This window comes from Dendrobates tinctorius, unplaced genomic scaffold, assembly GCF_039654945.1.
Source record: "Dendrobates tinctorius isolate UK_male_01 unplaced genomic scaffold, ASM3965494v1 ptg000264l, whole genome shotgun sequence".
NCBI classification, from domain to species: domain Eukaryota; kingdom Metazoa; phylum Chordata; class Amphibia; order Anura; family Dendrobatidae; genus Dendrobates; species Dendrobates tinctorius.
Window position 1 is genome coordinate 426,998 of NW_027361931.1, and position 18,136 is coordinate 445,133.

The window sequence follows — 18,136 nt, forward strand, 5'->3', positions numbered from 1 at the left end:
TTCTGTGGTCACTCTGTGAGTAGAGGCATCATCTATTATGGAGGTGGGTTCTTCTTGGATTTAGTTGTGATCACTATGATCGGGGACATAATTTATGAATAGTGGGTTCTTCTTGGTTGTAGTTGTGATCACTCTTTGATGTAGGTGGGTTCTTCCCCGTTGTAGTTGTGGTCCCTCTATGATGATGATGGGTTCTTCTTGACTGTAGCTCCTCATTGTTTTGTCTGTGTGTTTAGGTGATGGAGAGCCCTGTTCTGCAGGTCGAGAGTGTGGAGGATGCTGAAGTCAAGATCTCTGTGCTATCACCTCGATGTTGGCCTATATCTCCTCTCTGCTATCTGACCGATCCCTTGAAGTATCTCCCAGAGACTCTTGGGACTCCGCTACAGCGCTTCACTGACTTCTATACAAGGAGTAAGTGCCCAGTGTCTGCAGCTGTGACTTCTCCTCTGAGTGTGTGCGCTGAACATCGCCTTGTGTGCTCTCTTCAGGTCAGGCAGTTCCAGGCTCAGATCTCGCTCCGTCTCGCCGGCTGCAGTGGACTTGGTTAGGAAACGCTGAGGTACAATATGGAGACCTGACGCTCAGAGTCTCCACCCTACAGATGTTCATCTTACTGCTGTTTAATCAGCACCAGGTGAGATGGCAGCTGATAGGACCATATGATCCGGGATCTTAGGCCTGGACAACCTCAGCATGAGGGGTACTTGTGTTGTCAGGCAGACCTTAATTTCTTGTCTCTCTCTCTCTATGGGCAGGAGGTCTCCACGGAGGACATAAAGCAGCATACAGGGACATCTGGAACGTTCCTCGTCACCTCACTAGACTCCCTGACCTGCGATACTGGAATCCTCTCCCATCACGAGGACACAGGTGGGTAATGAAGTCGGGGAGATGGCTCCCATGAGTGGATTAGATCAGGTGTTTACATTCAATGCCAGGTGACATGTTCGTGGTCGGCTGTCACTAAGGATTTATACACGAGGTTCTGGCTGCGGAAGTCGTCGGTCTCACATGACGTTTCCTTCCTGCAGATTATTGTGGAGGTGCTGCGGCCCCATGCCCTGGATCTCTGGATGCACTCTGTATGTCGGCGGCCATTTATGTTGTCTGATTTCTTTTTGTAGGGTGTCTGCGTGTGAATGAAGAAGCCCTGCGTCACTCGGGGGAGTCACAGACCGTTCTTGATTTCTCTATTAGACAGACCGAGAGGAGGGATTCTAAGGAGATGATCTGTGCACTAGAAAAGCGGAGACAGTTGCTGTCATGTGTGCTGGAGCGGGTCATGAAGGACGAGCGGGAGATCCAAATAGACCGGCTGCTGTTCAGGGTGGGTCCTCTGCTGCCGGACAATGGCTTCCAAACAGACTGTAGGGTGCCCAACACATAACCGTCACAGAGCGAGGGTCACCACACGTGCGACTGTCACAGAGCGGGGGTCACCACACGTGCGACCGTCACAGAGGAAGGGTCACCACGCGTGCGACCGTCACAGAGGAAGGGTCACCACGCGTGCGACCGTCACAGAGGAAGGGTCACCACGCGTGCGACCGTCACAGAGCGGGGGTCACCACGTGTGCGACCGTCACAGAGCGGGGGTCACCACACGTGCGACCGTCACCACACGTGCGACCGTCACAGAGCGAGGGTCACCACACGTGCGACCGTCACAGCGGGGACCGTCACCACACGTGCGACCGTCACAGAGCGGGGGTCACCACACGTGCGACCGTCACAGCGGGGACCGTCACCACATGTGCGACCGTCACAGAGCGGGGGTCACCACACGTGCGACCGTCACAGCGGGGACCGTCACCACACGTGCGACCGTCACAGAGCGGGGGTCACCACACGTGCGACCGTCACAGAGCGAGGGTCACCACACGTGCGACTGTCACAGCGGGGACCGTCACCACATGTGCGACCGTCACAGAGCGGGGGTCACCACACGTGCGACCGTCACAGAGCGAGGGTCACCACACGTGCGACCGTCACAGAGCGAGGGTCACCACACGTGCGACCGTCACAGAGCGGGGGTCACCACGTGCGACCGTCACGGGGTGGGGGGGGGGGCTACCACACGTGCGACCGTCACAGAGCGAGGGTCACCACACGTGCGACCGTCACAGAGCGGGGGTCACCACGTGCGACCGTCACGGGGTGGGGGGGGGGGGCTACCACACGTGCGACCGTCACAGAGCGGGGACCGTCACAGAGGAAGGGTCACCAGACGTGCGACCGTCACAATGTGACACACGCCAGTGTCATGTGACCGATGCAAACTGAGGGTTTTGATGAACACGACGGATACAAGTAGGACGTCTATGACCGGTCATGATGTGGACAGTGGCCGCTGACTGAGCGTCACCCCACAGCCATACCCTCTGTCTACCTCATCTATGATTTGACACTGCAGGTTCTGGATGGATTCCGGAGGGAGGCGTCCGTCACGCCGCCCGGTGACTGTGGTGTTCCCGATGTGCTCTCCTGTATAACTCGACAGCTGGAAAATGGTGTTATCCATAGGAAAGCGAACCGTCCATGGATTCTGTGCCATACGCTGGAGGCTCCGTTCCCTGCGCCACTTTGCCCCCTGACTTCACATGCAGAAACAATTACTCCGATCCCCCCCCAAGTGTCAGAATTCTGCAGAGTGCGGAAATTCAGCAGTAACATTGCACCAGTGCCGGAGCAACGGCCAACCTTCAGCACCTTCAAGTCTATAGAGTAATCCTGAGGGGGCAGAGGATGTGACTATGATAGACACTGCTGTCCCCAGGATGACTGTATCTGTGGGGATACTCGGGATGCTTCTGGCCGGGCCAGCATGACCTCCTGCTCTGCGCTGTACGGCTGATCGGCCGGATTATCTCCCAACAGCGGACACTATTGTGGATGGAGAGGAGACGGACGTCATGAACTTCAGACACAAGCAGGCTCCTTGGATGGACACTGCCTCAGGAGCTGCATGTAGGACTTCCATAACTCACAATGGGTTATCACAGCTCACCCCCTCTTCCTCCTGTACCAGAACTGATAACACCTCTATGGCTTTGATTAGTGGAAGTAAAAAGTAATACGGAGAGTGTCACATATCCTGGTGGGTGAACACTTATCATGATTACTGGAAATAGTCACTCATTTGGGCTTCATCAACTGTGCCAACCCCAAGATAGATGAACAGGGGTTGGCACAGTTGATGAAGCCCAAATGAGTGAATATTTCCAGTAATCATGATGTATTAAGTGTAATTGTAATTATGCAAATTACAGCTCAACAATGGAGTCTGACAATCAGCGCTGCCGCAGCCGTCACGGTCAATCAATCCCCAATGGTATAGATTTAACAGAGATCATGAAGTGGCTTAGAAAACACGGTACAAGTGAATGGAGCTCTACATTTACCGCTCTCATTCACAGCCTGGGGCTCCTGAAGGGTCAGTCATTGCTGGGGAAGCGAGGTCAGCAGCACAGAAATGAGGCACACTGGAGGCTTCTGCTTTTCTTACTACTTGGGCAATATTTATTAGTCTTTTTGCTGTGGGGTAAAATCTTCATCAGCAAGTATCAGATTTCTCTCCGAGTAGGCCGAGCCTTCAAACCATTTCCGCAAACTCAGACGATCCACACAGCAGCTACAATGGCAAAAATTAGCTACCAATACCTTGGCTGCCTTTTATTAATTCGTCCAGTGCTCCGCAGACAATATAATTACAGAGCCACAACATAATGGCTCATACCAGCCGTGTATGCACAGCTCCATACCAGCCCACGGAGTCCCACCCCCGCACAGCTCCACACCAGGCCACGGTCCCATCCCTGCACAGCTCCACACCAGGCCATGGTCCCACCCCCACACAGCTCCAAACCATGGTCCCACCCCCGCACAGCTCCACACCAGGCCATGGTCCCACCCCCACACAGCTCCATATCAGTCCACGGTCCCACCCCGTACAGCTCCACACCAATCCACGGTCCCACCCCCGCACAGCTCCATATCAGTCCACGGTCCCACCCCAGCACAGCGCCATAGCAGACAACAGCCTATCCATAAGGGTTCACTTGATGTGCAGAGCAGAGAAGGCTCCACCCCTGAAGAGCATCACACGAGATGCAGTGATCAGAAAACACTCTACCCATCTGCTCACACAGCCTCCCAGCTCATCTGCACAGCCATAAATGTCCTAGAAGAGAATATGTTTGATGGATGCAGGAGCAGCTAATCAGCACCGCTACTGCTGACTGGGAAGTCGGATGCAGGAGAAGCTAATCGGCACCGCTACTGCTGACTGGGAAGTCGTTTTCTGTCTTTAATGGAATTTCTCTTTCTCTTCTTACTCAGGAAATTCTCCACTTTTCCTTTTTTCTTCAGCTCTTGATATTTATCTACAAGTTGCAGCTTCCGGATGTCACCTGCAGGCACAGCAGATAAAAGCGAGTTATTACAAGGGGCGGCGCAGCAGACAGGATCAGGGTATTACAGACAAGGGGCGGCGCAGCAGACAGGATCAGGGTATTACAGACAAGGGGCGGCGCAGCAGACAGGATCAGGGTATTACAGACAAGGGGCGGCGCAGCAGACAGGATCAGGGTATTACAGACAAGGGGCGGCGCAGCAGACAGGATCAGCGTATTACAGACAAGGGGCGGCGCAGCAGACAGGATCAGGGTATTACAGACAAGGGGCGGCGCAGCAGACAGGATCAGGGTATTACAGACAAGGGGCGGCGCAGCAGACAGGATCAGGGTATTACAGACAAGGGGCGGCGCAGCAGACAGGAGCAGGGTATTACAGACAAGGGGCGGCGCAGCAGACAGGAGCAGGGTGTTACAGACAAGGGGCGGCGCAGCAGACAGGAGCAGGGTATTAGACAAGGGGAGGCACAGCAGACAGGAGGCAGGGTATTACAGACAAGAAGCGGCACAGGAGCAGGTTATTACAGACAAGGGGCGGCACAGCAGACAGATGCAGGGTATTAGACAAGGGGAGGCACAGCAGACAGGAGCAGGGTATTACTGACAAGAAGCGGGACAGCAGACAGGAGCAGGTTATTACAGACAAGGGGCGGCGCAGCAGACAGATGCAGGGTATTACAGACAAGGGGCGGCGCAGCAGACAGGAGCAGGGTATTAGACAAGGGGCAGCACAGCAGACAGGAGCAGGTTATTACAGACAAGGGGCGGCACAGCAGACAGATGCAGGGTATTAGACAAGGGGAGGCACAGCAGACAGGAGCAGGGTATTACAGACAAGAAGCGGGACAGCAGACAGGAGCAGGTTATTACAGACAAGGGGCGGCGCAGCAGACAGATGCAGGGTATTACAGACAAGGGGCGGCGCAGCAGACAGGAGCAGGGTATTAGACAAGGGGCAGCGCAGCAGACAGGAGCAGGGTATTACAGACAAGGGGCGGCGCAGCAGACAGGATCAGGGTATTACAGACAAGGGGCGGCGCAGCAGACAGGATCAGGGTATTACAGACAAGGGGCGGCGCAGCAGACAGGATCAGGGTATTACAGACAAGGGGCGGCGCAGCAGACAGGATCAGGGTATTACAGACAAGGGGCGGCGCAGCAGACAGGATCAGGGTATTACAGACAAGGGGCGGCGCAGCAGACAGGATCAGGGTATTACAGACAAGGGGCGGCGCAGCAGACAGGATCAGGGTATTACAGACAAGGGGCGGCGCAGCAGACAGGATCAGGGTATTACAGACAAGGGGCGGCGCAGCAGACAGGATCAGGGTATTACAGACAAGGGGCGGCGCAGCAGACAGGATCAGGGTATTACAGACAAGGGGCGGCGCAGCAGACAGGAGCAGGGTATTACAGACAAGGGGCGGCGCAGCAGACAGGAGCAGGGTGTTACAGACAAGGGGCGGCGCAGCAGACAGGAGCAGGGTATTAGACAAGGGGAGGCACAGCAGACAGGAGGCAGGGTATTACAGACAAGAAGCGGCACAGGAGCAGGTTATTACAGACAAGGGGCGGCACAGCAGACAGATGCAGGGTATTAGACAAGGGGAGGCACAGCAGACAGGAGCAGGGTATTACTGACAAGAAGCGGGACAGCAGACAGGAGCAGGTTATTACAGACAAGGGGCGGCGCAGCAGACAGATGCAGGGTATTACAGACAAGGGGCGGCGCAGCAGACAGGAGCAGGGTATTAGACAAGGGGCAGCACAGCAGACAGGAGCAGGTTATTACAGACAAGGGGCGGCACAGCAGACAGATGCAGGGTATTAGACAAGGGGAGGCACAGCAGACAGGAGCAGGGTATTACAGACAAGAAGCGGGACAGCAGACAGGAGCAGGTTATTACAGACAAGGGGCGGCGCAGCAGACAGATGCAGGGTATTACAGACAAGGGGCGGCGCAGCAGACAGGAGCAGGGTATTAGACAAGGGGCAGCACAGCAGACAGGAGCAGGGTATTACAGACAAGGGGCGGCGCAGCAGACAGGATCAGGGTATTACAGACAAGGGGCGGCGCAGCAGACAGGATCAGGGTATTACAGACAAGGGGCGGCGCAGCAGACAGGATCAGGGTATTACAGACAAGGGGCGGCGCAGCAGACAGGATCAGGGTATTACAGACAAGGGGCGGCGCAGCAGACAGGAGCAGGGTATTACAGACAAGGGGCGGCGCAGCAGACAGGAGCAGGGTGTTACAGACAAAGGGCGGCGCAGCAGACAGGAGCAGGGTATTAGACAAGGGGAGGCACAGCAGACAGGAGCAGGGTGTTACAGACAAGGGGCGGCGCAGCAGACAGGAGCAGGGTATTACAGACAAGGGGCAGCGCAGCAGACAGGAGGCAGGGTATTACAGACAAGAAGCGGCACAGGAGCAGGTTATTACAGACAAGGGGCGGCACAGCAGACAGATGCAGGGTATTAGACAAGGGGAGGCACAGCAGACAGGAGCAGGGTATTACAGACAAGGGGCGGCACAGCAGACAGATGCAGGGTATTACAGACAAGGGGCGGCGCAGCAGACAGGAGCAGGGTATTAGACAAGGGGCAGCACAGCAGACAGGAGCAGGGTATTACAGACAAGGGGCGGCGCAGCAGACAGGAGCAGGGTATTACAGACAAGGGGCAGCACAGCAGACAGATGCAGGGTATTACAGACAAGGGGCGGCGCAGCAGACAGGAGCAGGGTATTAGACAAGGGGCAGCACAGCAGACAGGAGCAGGGTATTACAGACAAGGGGCGGCACAGCAGACAGGAGCAGGGTATTACAGACAAGAAGCGGCACAGGAGCAGGTTATTACAGACAAGGGGCGGCACAGCAGACAGATGCAGGGTATTAGACAAGGGGAGGCACAGCAGACAGGAGCAGGTTATTACAGACAAGGGGCGGCACAGCAGACAGATGCAGGGTATTACAGACAAGGGGCGGCGCAGCAGACAGGAGCAGGGTATTAGACAAGGGGCAGCACAGCAGACAGGAGCAGGGTATTACAGACAAGGGGCGGCGCAGCAGACAGGAGCAGGGTATTACAGACAAGAAGCGGCACAGCAGACAGGAGCAGGGTATTAAAGACAAGAAGCGGCACAGCAGACAGGAGCAGGGTATTAGACAAGGGGCAGCGCAGCAGACAGGAGCAGGGTATTACAGACAAGGGGCAGCGCAGCAGACAGGAGCAGGGTATTACAGACAAGCGGCGGCGCAGCAGACAGGATCAGGGTATTACAGACAAGGGGCGGCGCAGCAGACAGGATCAGGGTATTACAGACAAGGGGCGGCGCAGCAGACAGGATCAGGGTATTACAGACAAGGGGCGGCGCAGCAGACAGGATCAGGGTATTACAGACAAGGGGCGGCGCAGCAGACAGGATCAGGGTATTACAGACAAGGGGCGGCGCAGCAGACAGGAGCAGGGTATTACAGACAAGGGGCGGCGCAGCAGACAGGAGCAGGGTATTACAGACAAGAAGCGGCACAGCAGACAGGAGCAGGGTATTAGACAAGGGGCAGCACAGCAGACAGGAGCAGGGTATTACAGACAAGGGGCGGCGCAGCAGACAGGAGCAGGGTATTAGACAAGGGGCAGCACAGCAGACAGGAGCAGGGTATTACAGACAAGGGGCAGCACAGCAGACAGGAGCAGGGTATTACAGACAAGCGGCGGCGCAGCAGACAGGAGCAGGGTATTACAGACAAGGGGCGGCACAGCAGACAGGAGCAGGGTATTACAGACAAGGGGAGGCACAGCAGACAGGAGCAGGGTATTACAGACAAGGGGCAGCACAGCAGACAGGAGCAGGGTATTACAGACAAGCGGCGGCGCAGCAGACAGGAGCAGGGTATTACAGACAAGGGGCGGCACAGCAGACAGGAGCAGGGTATTACAGACAAGCGGCAGCACAGCAGACAGGAGCAGGGTATTACAGACAAGGGGAGGCACAGCAGACAGGAGCAGGGTATTACAGACAAGGGGCGGCGCAGCAGACAGGAGCAAGTTATTACAGACAAGGGGCGGCACAGCAGACAGATGCAGGGTATTAGACAAGGGGCGGTGCAGCAGACAGGAGCAGGGTATTACAGACAAGGGGAGGCACAGGAGCAGGGTATTACAGACAAGCGGCGGCGCAGCAGACAGGAGCAGGGTATTACAGACAAGGGGCGGTGCAGCAGACAGGAGCAGGGTATTACAGACAAGGGGAGGCACAGCAGACAGGAGCAGGGTATTACAGACAAGGGGCGGCGCAGCAGACAGGAGCAAGTTATTACAGACAAGGGGCGGCACAGCAGACAGATGCAGGGTATTAGACAAGGGGCGGTGCAGCAGACAGGAGCAGGGTATTACAGACAAGCGGCGGTGCAGCAGACAGGAGCAGGGTATTACAGACAAGCGGCGGCGCAGCAGACAGGAGCAGGGTATTACAGACAAGGGGAGGCACAGCAGACAGGAGCAGGGTATTACAGACAAGGGGCGGCGCAGCAGACAGGAGCAGGGTATTACAGACAAGGGGCGGTGCAGCAGACAGGAGCAGGGTATTAGACAAGGGGCAGCACAGCAGACAGGAGCAGGGTATTACAGACAAGGGGTGGCGCAGCAGACAGGAGCAGGGTATTACAGACAAGGGGCAGGGTCATTCCATGTCAAGTGAACCAATGATTTTTACCTCTATATTATTAATTCTTTTGAGATTTTGTTATTTGGCAATAGTGTGTCAGAGAATGCAAAATATGAAGGAAAAAAAATTCTAGATTTTTTTTTTTATTTTTTATTGATTTTCAAAGTTCAGAAAAAGTGCGAATTTCGGTGTTGCCTGCCTTAACATTTCTCCTCATAACTCAGGCTAGAAAAGACAGACAGACAAACAAAATAAACACCAGTCTACCCAGAACTGTACGGGCTTTGATCAGATATGTCACAAGAGTATCTTTGTTAATATTTTACCCATGCGAATGCAAACGCAAAAGTTTAAAACGCATTTCTGAAAATAATGTTTAATTTAGAAATTTCAAGAACTGCGCATGTGCCTCCTATGCTCCTAGCCACATCTGTACCAAAATTCAAGTTGGGATCATGATGGGATCATATTTTAAAAAATTAAACTATACAGTGTCAATTCCAAAACCTGGAATTCAGATCTGTTCAGCCTGTGGTCTAGAAGTGTGGGGTCTATATTTACCAACTAATCCATGATTTTCAGAGATTACTGTATTATTACAGCTTAGAAGCATAGAATCATAGAATCGTAGAGTTGGAAGGGACCTCCTGGGCCATCTGGTCCAACCCCCTGCTCAAAGCAGGATTCGCTAAATCATCCCAGTCAGATGTCTGTCCAGCCTCTGTTTGAAGACATCCATTGAAGGAGAACTCACCACTTCTCGTGGCAGCTTGTTCCACTCATTGATCACTCTGTCAAAAAGTTTTTTCTAATATCTAATCTGTCTCCTCCCATTCAGTTTCATCCCATTGCTTCTAGTCTTTCCTTGTGCAAATGAGAATAAAGATGATCCTTCTACAATGTGACAGCCCTTGAGATATTTGTAGACAGCTATTAAGTCTCCTCTCAGTCTTCTTAAGCAGGAGAGGACAGAGGAGAAAGCGTTGTTAGGGCTTAACCTGAGAATGAACAGGGGTAGACAGTATATGCAGAGGAGTGGCCAGCAGCTCTGTCAGTCATGTGGAGTATCCGCCCCCCGCAGTCAGGAAGTAAGACCGAGCTTTCATGTCCTGACATGTTCACTCCTGAACAAACAATGGTCTCTACGGCATCAAGGGCATCGGTGTGCTCCAATATTGGGGAGTGTGTTTAAAGTTTGAGTAAACATATTAATAGTTTAATGCTTTTCTTATTAAGGGCCAATACACACATAGCGCTAGTCTGAGTGATCATCGTTCAGAAAAATGCCTCCCATTGATTTCAATGGGGTTAAACACATGCAGTGCTTTTTGAAAGAGTAAATCACTGCTTGCACTACTTTTTGATCTGCAATAAACGCCTTTAATCACTATATAAACAGCTGCTATCGTTTTCACTAGCGATTAAAAAGACTAAAGCAGATATAGTGAAAACTCGGTAGAAAAATGTGTCAAAACCGCAGCGTTTATCCGCAGACAGGAAGAGCTGTGTGTGCATTAGCCCTAATACTCACTTTCTAACACCGTTATATCTCAAGTGTACTGTAAATCTTTTTATTACCCATCTTCCTTACATAATATTAACTGTATTTTTCTCGCACAGCAATGGCTGCTACTTCTCAAAGAACAGCATTTTATAATATACGCTGTTGCAATCCTTTTGAAAAAACTGGACACACAACAAGAAAAAAATCTTAGGCCGGTACAAGACTGGATGCTTCATATAAATCCATCAATCAGGCATGACAATTTGTGACAGTTGTAGAAAGCAACTTGCAAAAGAGAAAACTGCTCCGCAGGCAGAACATTCCGAAGAACCTGTAACTTCCAACACAGAGGATTTTATCAATCCTGATTTAACAATAGAGTATTTGAATAAATCACTTTTGAACATCGAAGAATCGCCCATTGCAAGAAAAAAGAAGCCATTATCCAGGTTATTGCCAAAAAAATTAAAACAAGTTACAAAACAATTGACCCTTGAGCTCACAGGTGAAACAGTAGAAGGTGAAGGAACAAATGAGACCGATTCAGAGATCATTCTATAAATCCACCCACAGCAGAAGTGAACAGTTCACGCTACTGACTACACTACCGAAGGGCTGGACATGCAAAAGACTAGAAAATGAATTTAACGTTAGCAATAGAATGGCTAGAAAAGCTAAAGCTCTAGTGGAACAAAAAGGTTCCATGTCTTGTCCTGATCCTAAACCAGGAAAACATTAGATGACGTGATAGTGGGTCAAGTGACAGAGTCTTAAGGGGGTTTTACACCAAGCGATATCGCTAGCAATATCGCTAAAACGTCACTGGTTTTGTGTGTGATACTTACCAATGACCGTCTCCCCCGCTGTCCATCGCTGATCGCGCGAGAATGTCCGGCTCCATTTCTCGTCGGGCGCTTCCTGCAGAGACTTCCTGCTGTGACGACAAGCGACGCTGGACGCGAGGACGCAGGATCGCTGTGTGTGAAAGGTAAGTATCGTGCGCTGCGTCGCTGTGAGATCTTTCTGTATGAAAGCTCACTAGCGATCATTTAGCGATGCACCAGCGATCCTGACCAGGTCGGATCGCTGGTTGGATCGCTGGTGCATCGCTAAATGTAAAAGGGCCTTTACAGTAGTGATGGAGTGAGCCGAATTATGCCTGGCATCTTAAATTGTGAAGAGGCTATGGTAGATAATATAACTTATAAACAGTGGATATCTGTTGGCAGATGGACTTTTGACACGGTTTTTAAAAGTGCAGAACGTTTAGTAGAATGTTTTTGTGAACAGCTGATAGTCCTTGAGAAACACTCATTTATAGCTCGCCAACAGTCTACTACAATCACCTCAAAGAAAGCATCAAACAGAATGAGGCCGTGATAAGCTTAGACTTTTCAGAGAACTATTCCTTTGTTGTTCAGGATGAAGCACAGTCATTTCACTGGAACAATGAACAAGCAACCTGCACCCTTCTGCGATCCATTACAATGAGAATAGAGACAAAGTACAGAAGTGTCGTTATGATATCTGAGTGATTACTTCACGATTCAATAGCTGTTCATTTGTTCCAAAAAAAATTGATTTCAGTGATAAAAACAGACATCCTACCAAGTTTGAGCAAGGTCTACTACTTCTCGGTTGGCTCTTCTGCACAGTATAAAAACAGGAAAAACTTTATAAATGTATGCCATCACAAGAAAGACTTTGGAGTGGAAGCTGAATGGCACTTTTTTGCCACTGCTCATGGCAAAGGTGTATATGTGATGGTTTAGGAGGCACCGTGAAACGCCTTGCAGCCCGGGCTAGCCTCCAGAGGCCATATTCAGACCAAATCTTCACACCCACGCAACTTTTCAAATGGAGAAAAATATTCTTAACATCCAGTTCATGTATTGTACAAACCAAGACTATGAAGAGGAGGAGAGTTTGTGAAAGCATGGGTTACAGGAAGCAGAACGCATCAAAGGGACTCAGCAATACCACACTGTCATTCCATGGAGTGAAACAGAAATACAAACGAGGATTTTTTCATTCAGCAAAGACAGTGAAGTGCATGAAGTGGTAGAAGGCGGCACAAGATTGGCAATGGATGACATAACTGGTTATGTGACCTGTGAACATGATCGGCACTGGTGGCTGGCTACTGTACTCTCCAAAAATTGTGAAAATGAAGAAGTAGAAGTGACTTTTCTGCACCTTCTGGCCCAGCGCCATGCTATGTGTATCCAAGAAAACCAGACATTTTAAAAGTTAACAAAAATCAGATATTAACTCAGGTGGAGCCCAACGCCAGGACTGGCCTCACATACTCTGACACAAGAGGAAATGGCCATTGCTAGTAAGCGCTTATGGACCAGATTACATTTCACCCACTGGAAGGGACAAATTGATGATAAAAGGCCAGTTTAACAATGTACTATTAATTGTTTGATTAGTTCATATTTTATAGAACGGGGATTTAACTACTGTACTATTCTTCTTAAACACTTCATAAATGACATGTTGATCAAACTCTTCAGGAGTTAAAGTGCGAATATTGTAACTTCATCCCCAAGAAAAGAATGTTGGGCACGCATTCTAGACCATCATCCTTCAGGGTAAGCCAGTAGATCTGTAAATTGTAGGCAATCACGCATGTCAGTGTGCATGCTCCACAAAAAGAGAACAAAACCCTGTTCATCTGCCTGGTTACACCCCTCACTTCTCTTGGTGACGGTGTAGAGCGGCGCCATATAACAGTGCACACACACCGGTCACCACATACACCACACAAGCAGGACCGCGGCTTAGTTCTCGGGGGATATTGGATGTGGCATTGCTGTTTCTTACATTTTTCTTACCATGACCTATAATTTTACGTTTTTTTCACATTTCAAAATTCGTTTTTTGGACAGATGGCACATTTGTTTTTTTTTTGTTTTTTTTTTTTTTGGGGGGGGGGGGGGGTGTAAAGACCGTAAGAATATTTAACCTCTCGACAAAGATGAAACATCCTCACTCAGCAAAGGGTTAAATTTCTGTCCTTCCCAAAAAGCAAGTGAATTCCATCTCTTTTTGGATCGTCATAAATTCATTCACAAATTAACTATGAACCGACATTTTCAGATTCAGAACATGAAATAATAAAAGAGGGTTCCAGAACGGCGGGATGCGACCCACCTAAGCACCAAGCTGTAGCGCCAGCATCGCCGCTTTCTCCGTTACATCATGAAGGTCGCCGTGTCGGAACCTTTTATTCTCTAGTGATGGAGGAGTCCGAGGAGGTCAATAAGAATTGGGATAATAATAATTTGACGAGAAAGGAGAGAGAGGCGCTCGACCGGTTACAGACTAATAACAAAATGGCTAGACGACCAGCGGATAACGGAGGGGAGCAGCACTGCAGGATGTGGAGGGCTATAGCCAAGCGGCAAAAAGGATCAGACACCAAATACTACAACGGGATCTCCAACGAGCCCTGAAGAGAAGGACGACTCATCAATCAGGCATATAGCGACAAAATAATAAAGAGAAGCGTTTTCTCACCAACACTTGCCCTAATCATATTCCATCACCTGCCTGAAATTCATAAAATACAAAAAATCCTCCAGGACGTCCTCTCATCTCAGGGATAGGGTCACTCCCGAGTCCACAGTCTCAGGTCATTGATTTGTCCCACATTGCCTTCCTATCTCAGAGTCATTGTCCCAGATAAGATCTCTGGTTTCTAGGATCCATTGTGTTGAATCTCTCTCTTTAACCCTTGACGTATCAGCCCTGTACTCTAATATTGAGCACAAGCTGGGTCTGGATGTAGTCGATTTTTGTCTTTCCAGGGACCCCTCCATTCCCTTTAAACAAAAGACCTTTTTATTAAATGGTTTAAAATTCATTCTGGAGCACAATCTCTTCATGTTCCAGAACACACTGTATTCACAGCAGTTCGGGACGGCAATGGGGACTCGGGCAGCCCCAAGTTGTGCAAACTTGTTTATGGGGAGGTTCGAGTCCCTATTGCCGATTGGATCCCATAAATACAGCAATAATATCCAATATTATCGACGTTTTATAGATGACCTGTTCCTCATCTGGTGTGGTACGGAACAGGAGGTGTCCCTCTTTATAGAACTCAGCAGCAACAATTGGGGGCTCTCATTCACTGCAAATATTTCCAGGGAAAGTATCATCTTCCTAGAACTCTACCATGAGGATAATCAAAAGCCAAACTCCTTTTAAACCCGTTGACACTAATGGCTATTTGGATTTTTTTTCGTTCACACTACTGTAAATGGAAGACAAATATTCCATCCAGTCAATTCCGTCGTCGTATTCGAGGCACCTGTATGTCCCCTACAGATTACGTCCAACAATCACAGGTTTTACGTTCCAGGTTTAAAGAAAAAAGGCATCAAAGACCATCAGTACATGCGGCAGATCAGCGCAATCTCACTCAGGACGATTGCTGGAAACCATTCCTCAAAGCATGATGCTATGGATGGCACAGCAATGTGGAGTCATCGCTTCCTTACCACCGACCATAGAAGCCACCGCTGCATTCTGGAGAAATATTGGTACTGACTGAGGAAAGTCCCAACACTCAAAGATCGGAGCCTAAAAAGACCCAATACTGTCTTTACAAGAGGGAGAACGATTAAAAATTATATAGCACCTAGTTATTTACACCCCCCAAAAAACCAGCACCAATAACTGTGCCATCTGTCCGAAAAACGAGAAAAAACAGGATTTTTTAAATGTGGAAAAAAACGTTGTAAAATTAGAGATCATGGTAAGAAAAATGTAAGAAACAGCAATGCCCCATCCAATATCCCCCGAGAACTAACCCGCGGTCCTGCTTGGGTGGTGTATGTGGTGACCGGTGTGTGCGGACTGTTATGTGTCGCCGCTCTACACCGTCACTGCGGGATCGCAGGAATGGTCATAGACAGAATGTAACATCAGGGTTTACAGAACTAAGGTTCTCGGAGGCCATCACTGCTCTACATCACACCACCTCCGACTGGATCAAGGTCACGGCAACAGAACAAGCCCGAGAGAGAAGCCGCTCTTAACGCCACAGACATGGCAGTCTGTCCCCTGATGGACCCAGTGACATCTCTGATCCATCAATCAATAGATTCCCCCTTTGTCTTGTGTTTTTGTTTTTTTTTTTTTTTAATTTCTTTAAAAAAAAAAAAAAAAAAAAAAAAAAATCAATTTTTTTTTCCAAACTTTTGATTTTTTTTTTCAGAATATATTTTTTGTAATTTATATTTCTGATCTTTAGCACCTGCAGTGCTTCTCGTTCACCGCCTGCACCAAGAGAAGTGAGGGGTGTAATCAGGCAGATGAGCAGGGGGTTTTTCCTTCTCCTTTTTTGTGGAGCATGCACACTGACGTGTGTGATTGCCTACAATTTACAGATCTACCCTGAAGGAGGGAGGACGCTCTAGAATATGCGTGCCCAACATTCTTTTCTTGGGGATGAAGTTACAATATTCGCACTTTAATTAACCCCTTCGTGACCGGGCCAATTTTTTAAATTCTGACCAATATCACTTTATGTGGTCATAACTCTGGAATGCTTCAACAAATCCCAGTGATTTTGATATTGTTTTTTCGCGGCACATTATAATTTATGATAATAGTAAATTTAGATTGATATGTTTTGTGTTTATTTATAAAAGTATCAGAAACTTGACAAAAATGTAAAAAAAATTGCAGTTTTCAAACTTTGAATGACTATCCCTTTAATCCAGATAGTCATACCACAGAAAAACATGAATAAACCACATTTCCCACATGTCGGCTTTACATCAGCACCATTTTTTAAACTGTCATTTATTTTGTTAGCCTTTTAGGAGGTTTAAAAATGTAGCAGCAATTTTTCATTTTTTCAAGGAAATTTACAAAATTTATTTTTTTGAGGGACCTATCCAGGTTTGAAGTGACTTTAGGGGTGCTATATATTGGAAAACCCCAAACGTGATACCATTTTAAAAACAGCACCCCCTGACATATTGAAAACCGCTGTAAGGTAGTTTATTAACCCTTCAGGTGATTTTTAGGAATTAATGCAAAGTGGTATAGCCGGAATGAAAAAGTGTTTGTTTACCACCTAAATGTCGCTAACTTCTGAACTGACCGCTATAGCCGGGAGACTCTAAGGCCGCTATCTGGCCATGAACAGCTATGGCAAACATCAGGACCACACAATCATGATCTCGGTGTGTCAATTAGATTAAAGTGCAAGCCCCCACAATCTATTAACCATTTATTTGATGTAGTCACTTTTGACAGCAGCAACTAAGGGGTTAAACAGATATGGACGGTGCCAACACCGATAATTTGTGATACGGCAAGTTGTCAGATATAGTGGACAGCCGAAAACTGCTGGATTGTCACCTTTATGGGGATGATATTCTCTTATATCTCAGGTCAGTATATATACGTATTGCGGTCTTGAAGAGCTCCTCAAGAGTTTGATCATTAGTGATTGGTTCCTCAGTTATTAGAACCGCCCCCATTAGCAATGAACAAGGGGTATAAATATCATTTCTTATACACCTGATGAAGGCCTACACGGCCGAAACGCGTTGTGTTTTATAACAAAATATGTTTTAATGTTTTTATTGTCTTCTATCAAATGTTGCATTTACGAAGCCAATAAAATATCATCTGATTTACCCCCAGAGATACTCAGCTATTCGGCTATAACCTTCTGGCTCCAGATGGGGTTAAGGATCCTCTGAAGGAAGCGTCCGGAACCTTCTTTATTCACAATATCACGTGGAGGAAAATTTCTTTCTGGGAAAGGAAAATTATCTCCATGCTATTACAGACGGGCAGCACACCAGTGGAAGGATCACCCTTGTTTGCAAACTTTTCCCAGTGTTGTGCCTCCTTGCACAACCACACCAGGAGAGCACGTTTGAAGTTGTATTTTTCTCACCAAACTGAACTGACTCATCCACTAGGCTTAGAGAGCGCTCTCCCTCTTTTTTACCCTCTTCCTCTTTCCCAGGACCTTAGTCACAATGTTCCAGGATGGTTTCTGTAATGTCCCCATACTCACGGTTCCACCGAGGGTCCATAGCTCGATATGCTTCTGCAGCTCCACCCTCTAAGAGCCCCACCAGATGTCTGACCCGCTCTATTTCTGGGATTTCCATTAACTGACATTGGTGTTCAAAATCTTGGAAGAATCCCTGAATGTCCCCTGAAGCCTCATTAAATGGCTTAAAGTCCTTGCGGGACAATTTCGGGGTTTCCCTCATGGTGGCTGTTGTGATCAGTGTATGCCTGGTGCTTCCACAGTGAGATGCCTTTCATGGGCTCGCCGACTGGCCTCCGGTTTGTCTTCTATGGTGGCTTTATCCCCAAGCAATGCCATCTCCTCATACCACATAACCCACCGACTTTTCCAGGTATTTACCTCCAGGTCCCCCGGTCTTTCCTCTAATTTCTCTGGGAATCCCTCTCCAGTGCCATATTGAAGGCTAGCTTCTTCCAAAACCTCAATAAGTCGATCTTTGGACAGTCCTTTGTAACTGACCCCTAATTTGTGGACCT

General features: G+C 48.9%; 2 protein-coding genes across 8 annotated transcripts in view; one reads left to right on the forward strand and one right to left on the reverse strand.

The window, feature by feature from the left end:
- CUL7 (cullin 7) overlaps positions 1-3,083 on the forward strand; it is a 121,821-nt gene extending 118,738 nt beyond the window's left edge. For all 3 annotated transcript variants that reach the window (XM_073558974.1, XM_073558973.1, XM_073558975.1), the window contains 5 exons: positions 237-414; positions 492-637; positions 759-873; positions 1,128-1,330; positions 2,417-3,083. In XM_073558974.1, coding sequence (XP_073415075.1) covers positions 237-414; positions 492-637; positions 759-873; positions 1,128-1,330; positions 2,417-2,731 — 957 coding nt within the window. In that variant the 3' untranslated portion in view covers positions 2,732-3,083. The remainder of the gene's footprint in view (positions 1-236; positions 415-491; positions 638-758; positions 874-1,127; positions 1,331-2,416) is intronic.
- Positions 3,084-3,499: 416 nt separating this feature from the next.
- Positions 3,500-18,136, reverse strand: part of RRP36 (ribosomal RNA processing 36) — a 33,068-nt gene continuing 18,431 nt past the window's right edge. For all 5 annotated transcript variants that reach the window (XM_073558981.1, XM_073558979.1, XM_073558978.1 and 2 more), the window contains exon 8: positions 3,500-4,412. In XM_073558981.1, the coding sequence (XP_073415082.1) occupies positions 4,279-4,412 (134 nt within the window). In that variant the 3' untranslated portion in view covers positions 3,500-4,278. The remainder of the gene's footprint in view (positions 4,413-18,136) is intronic.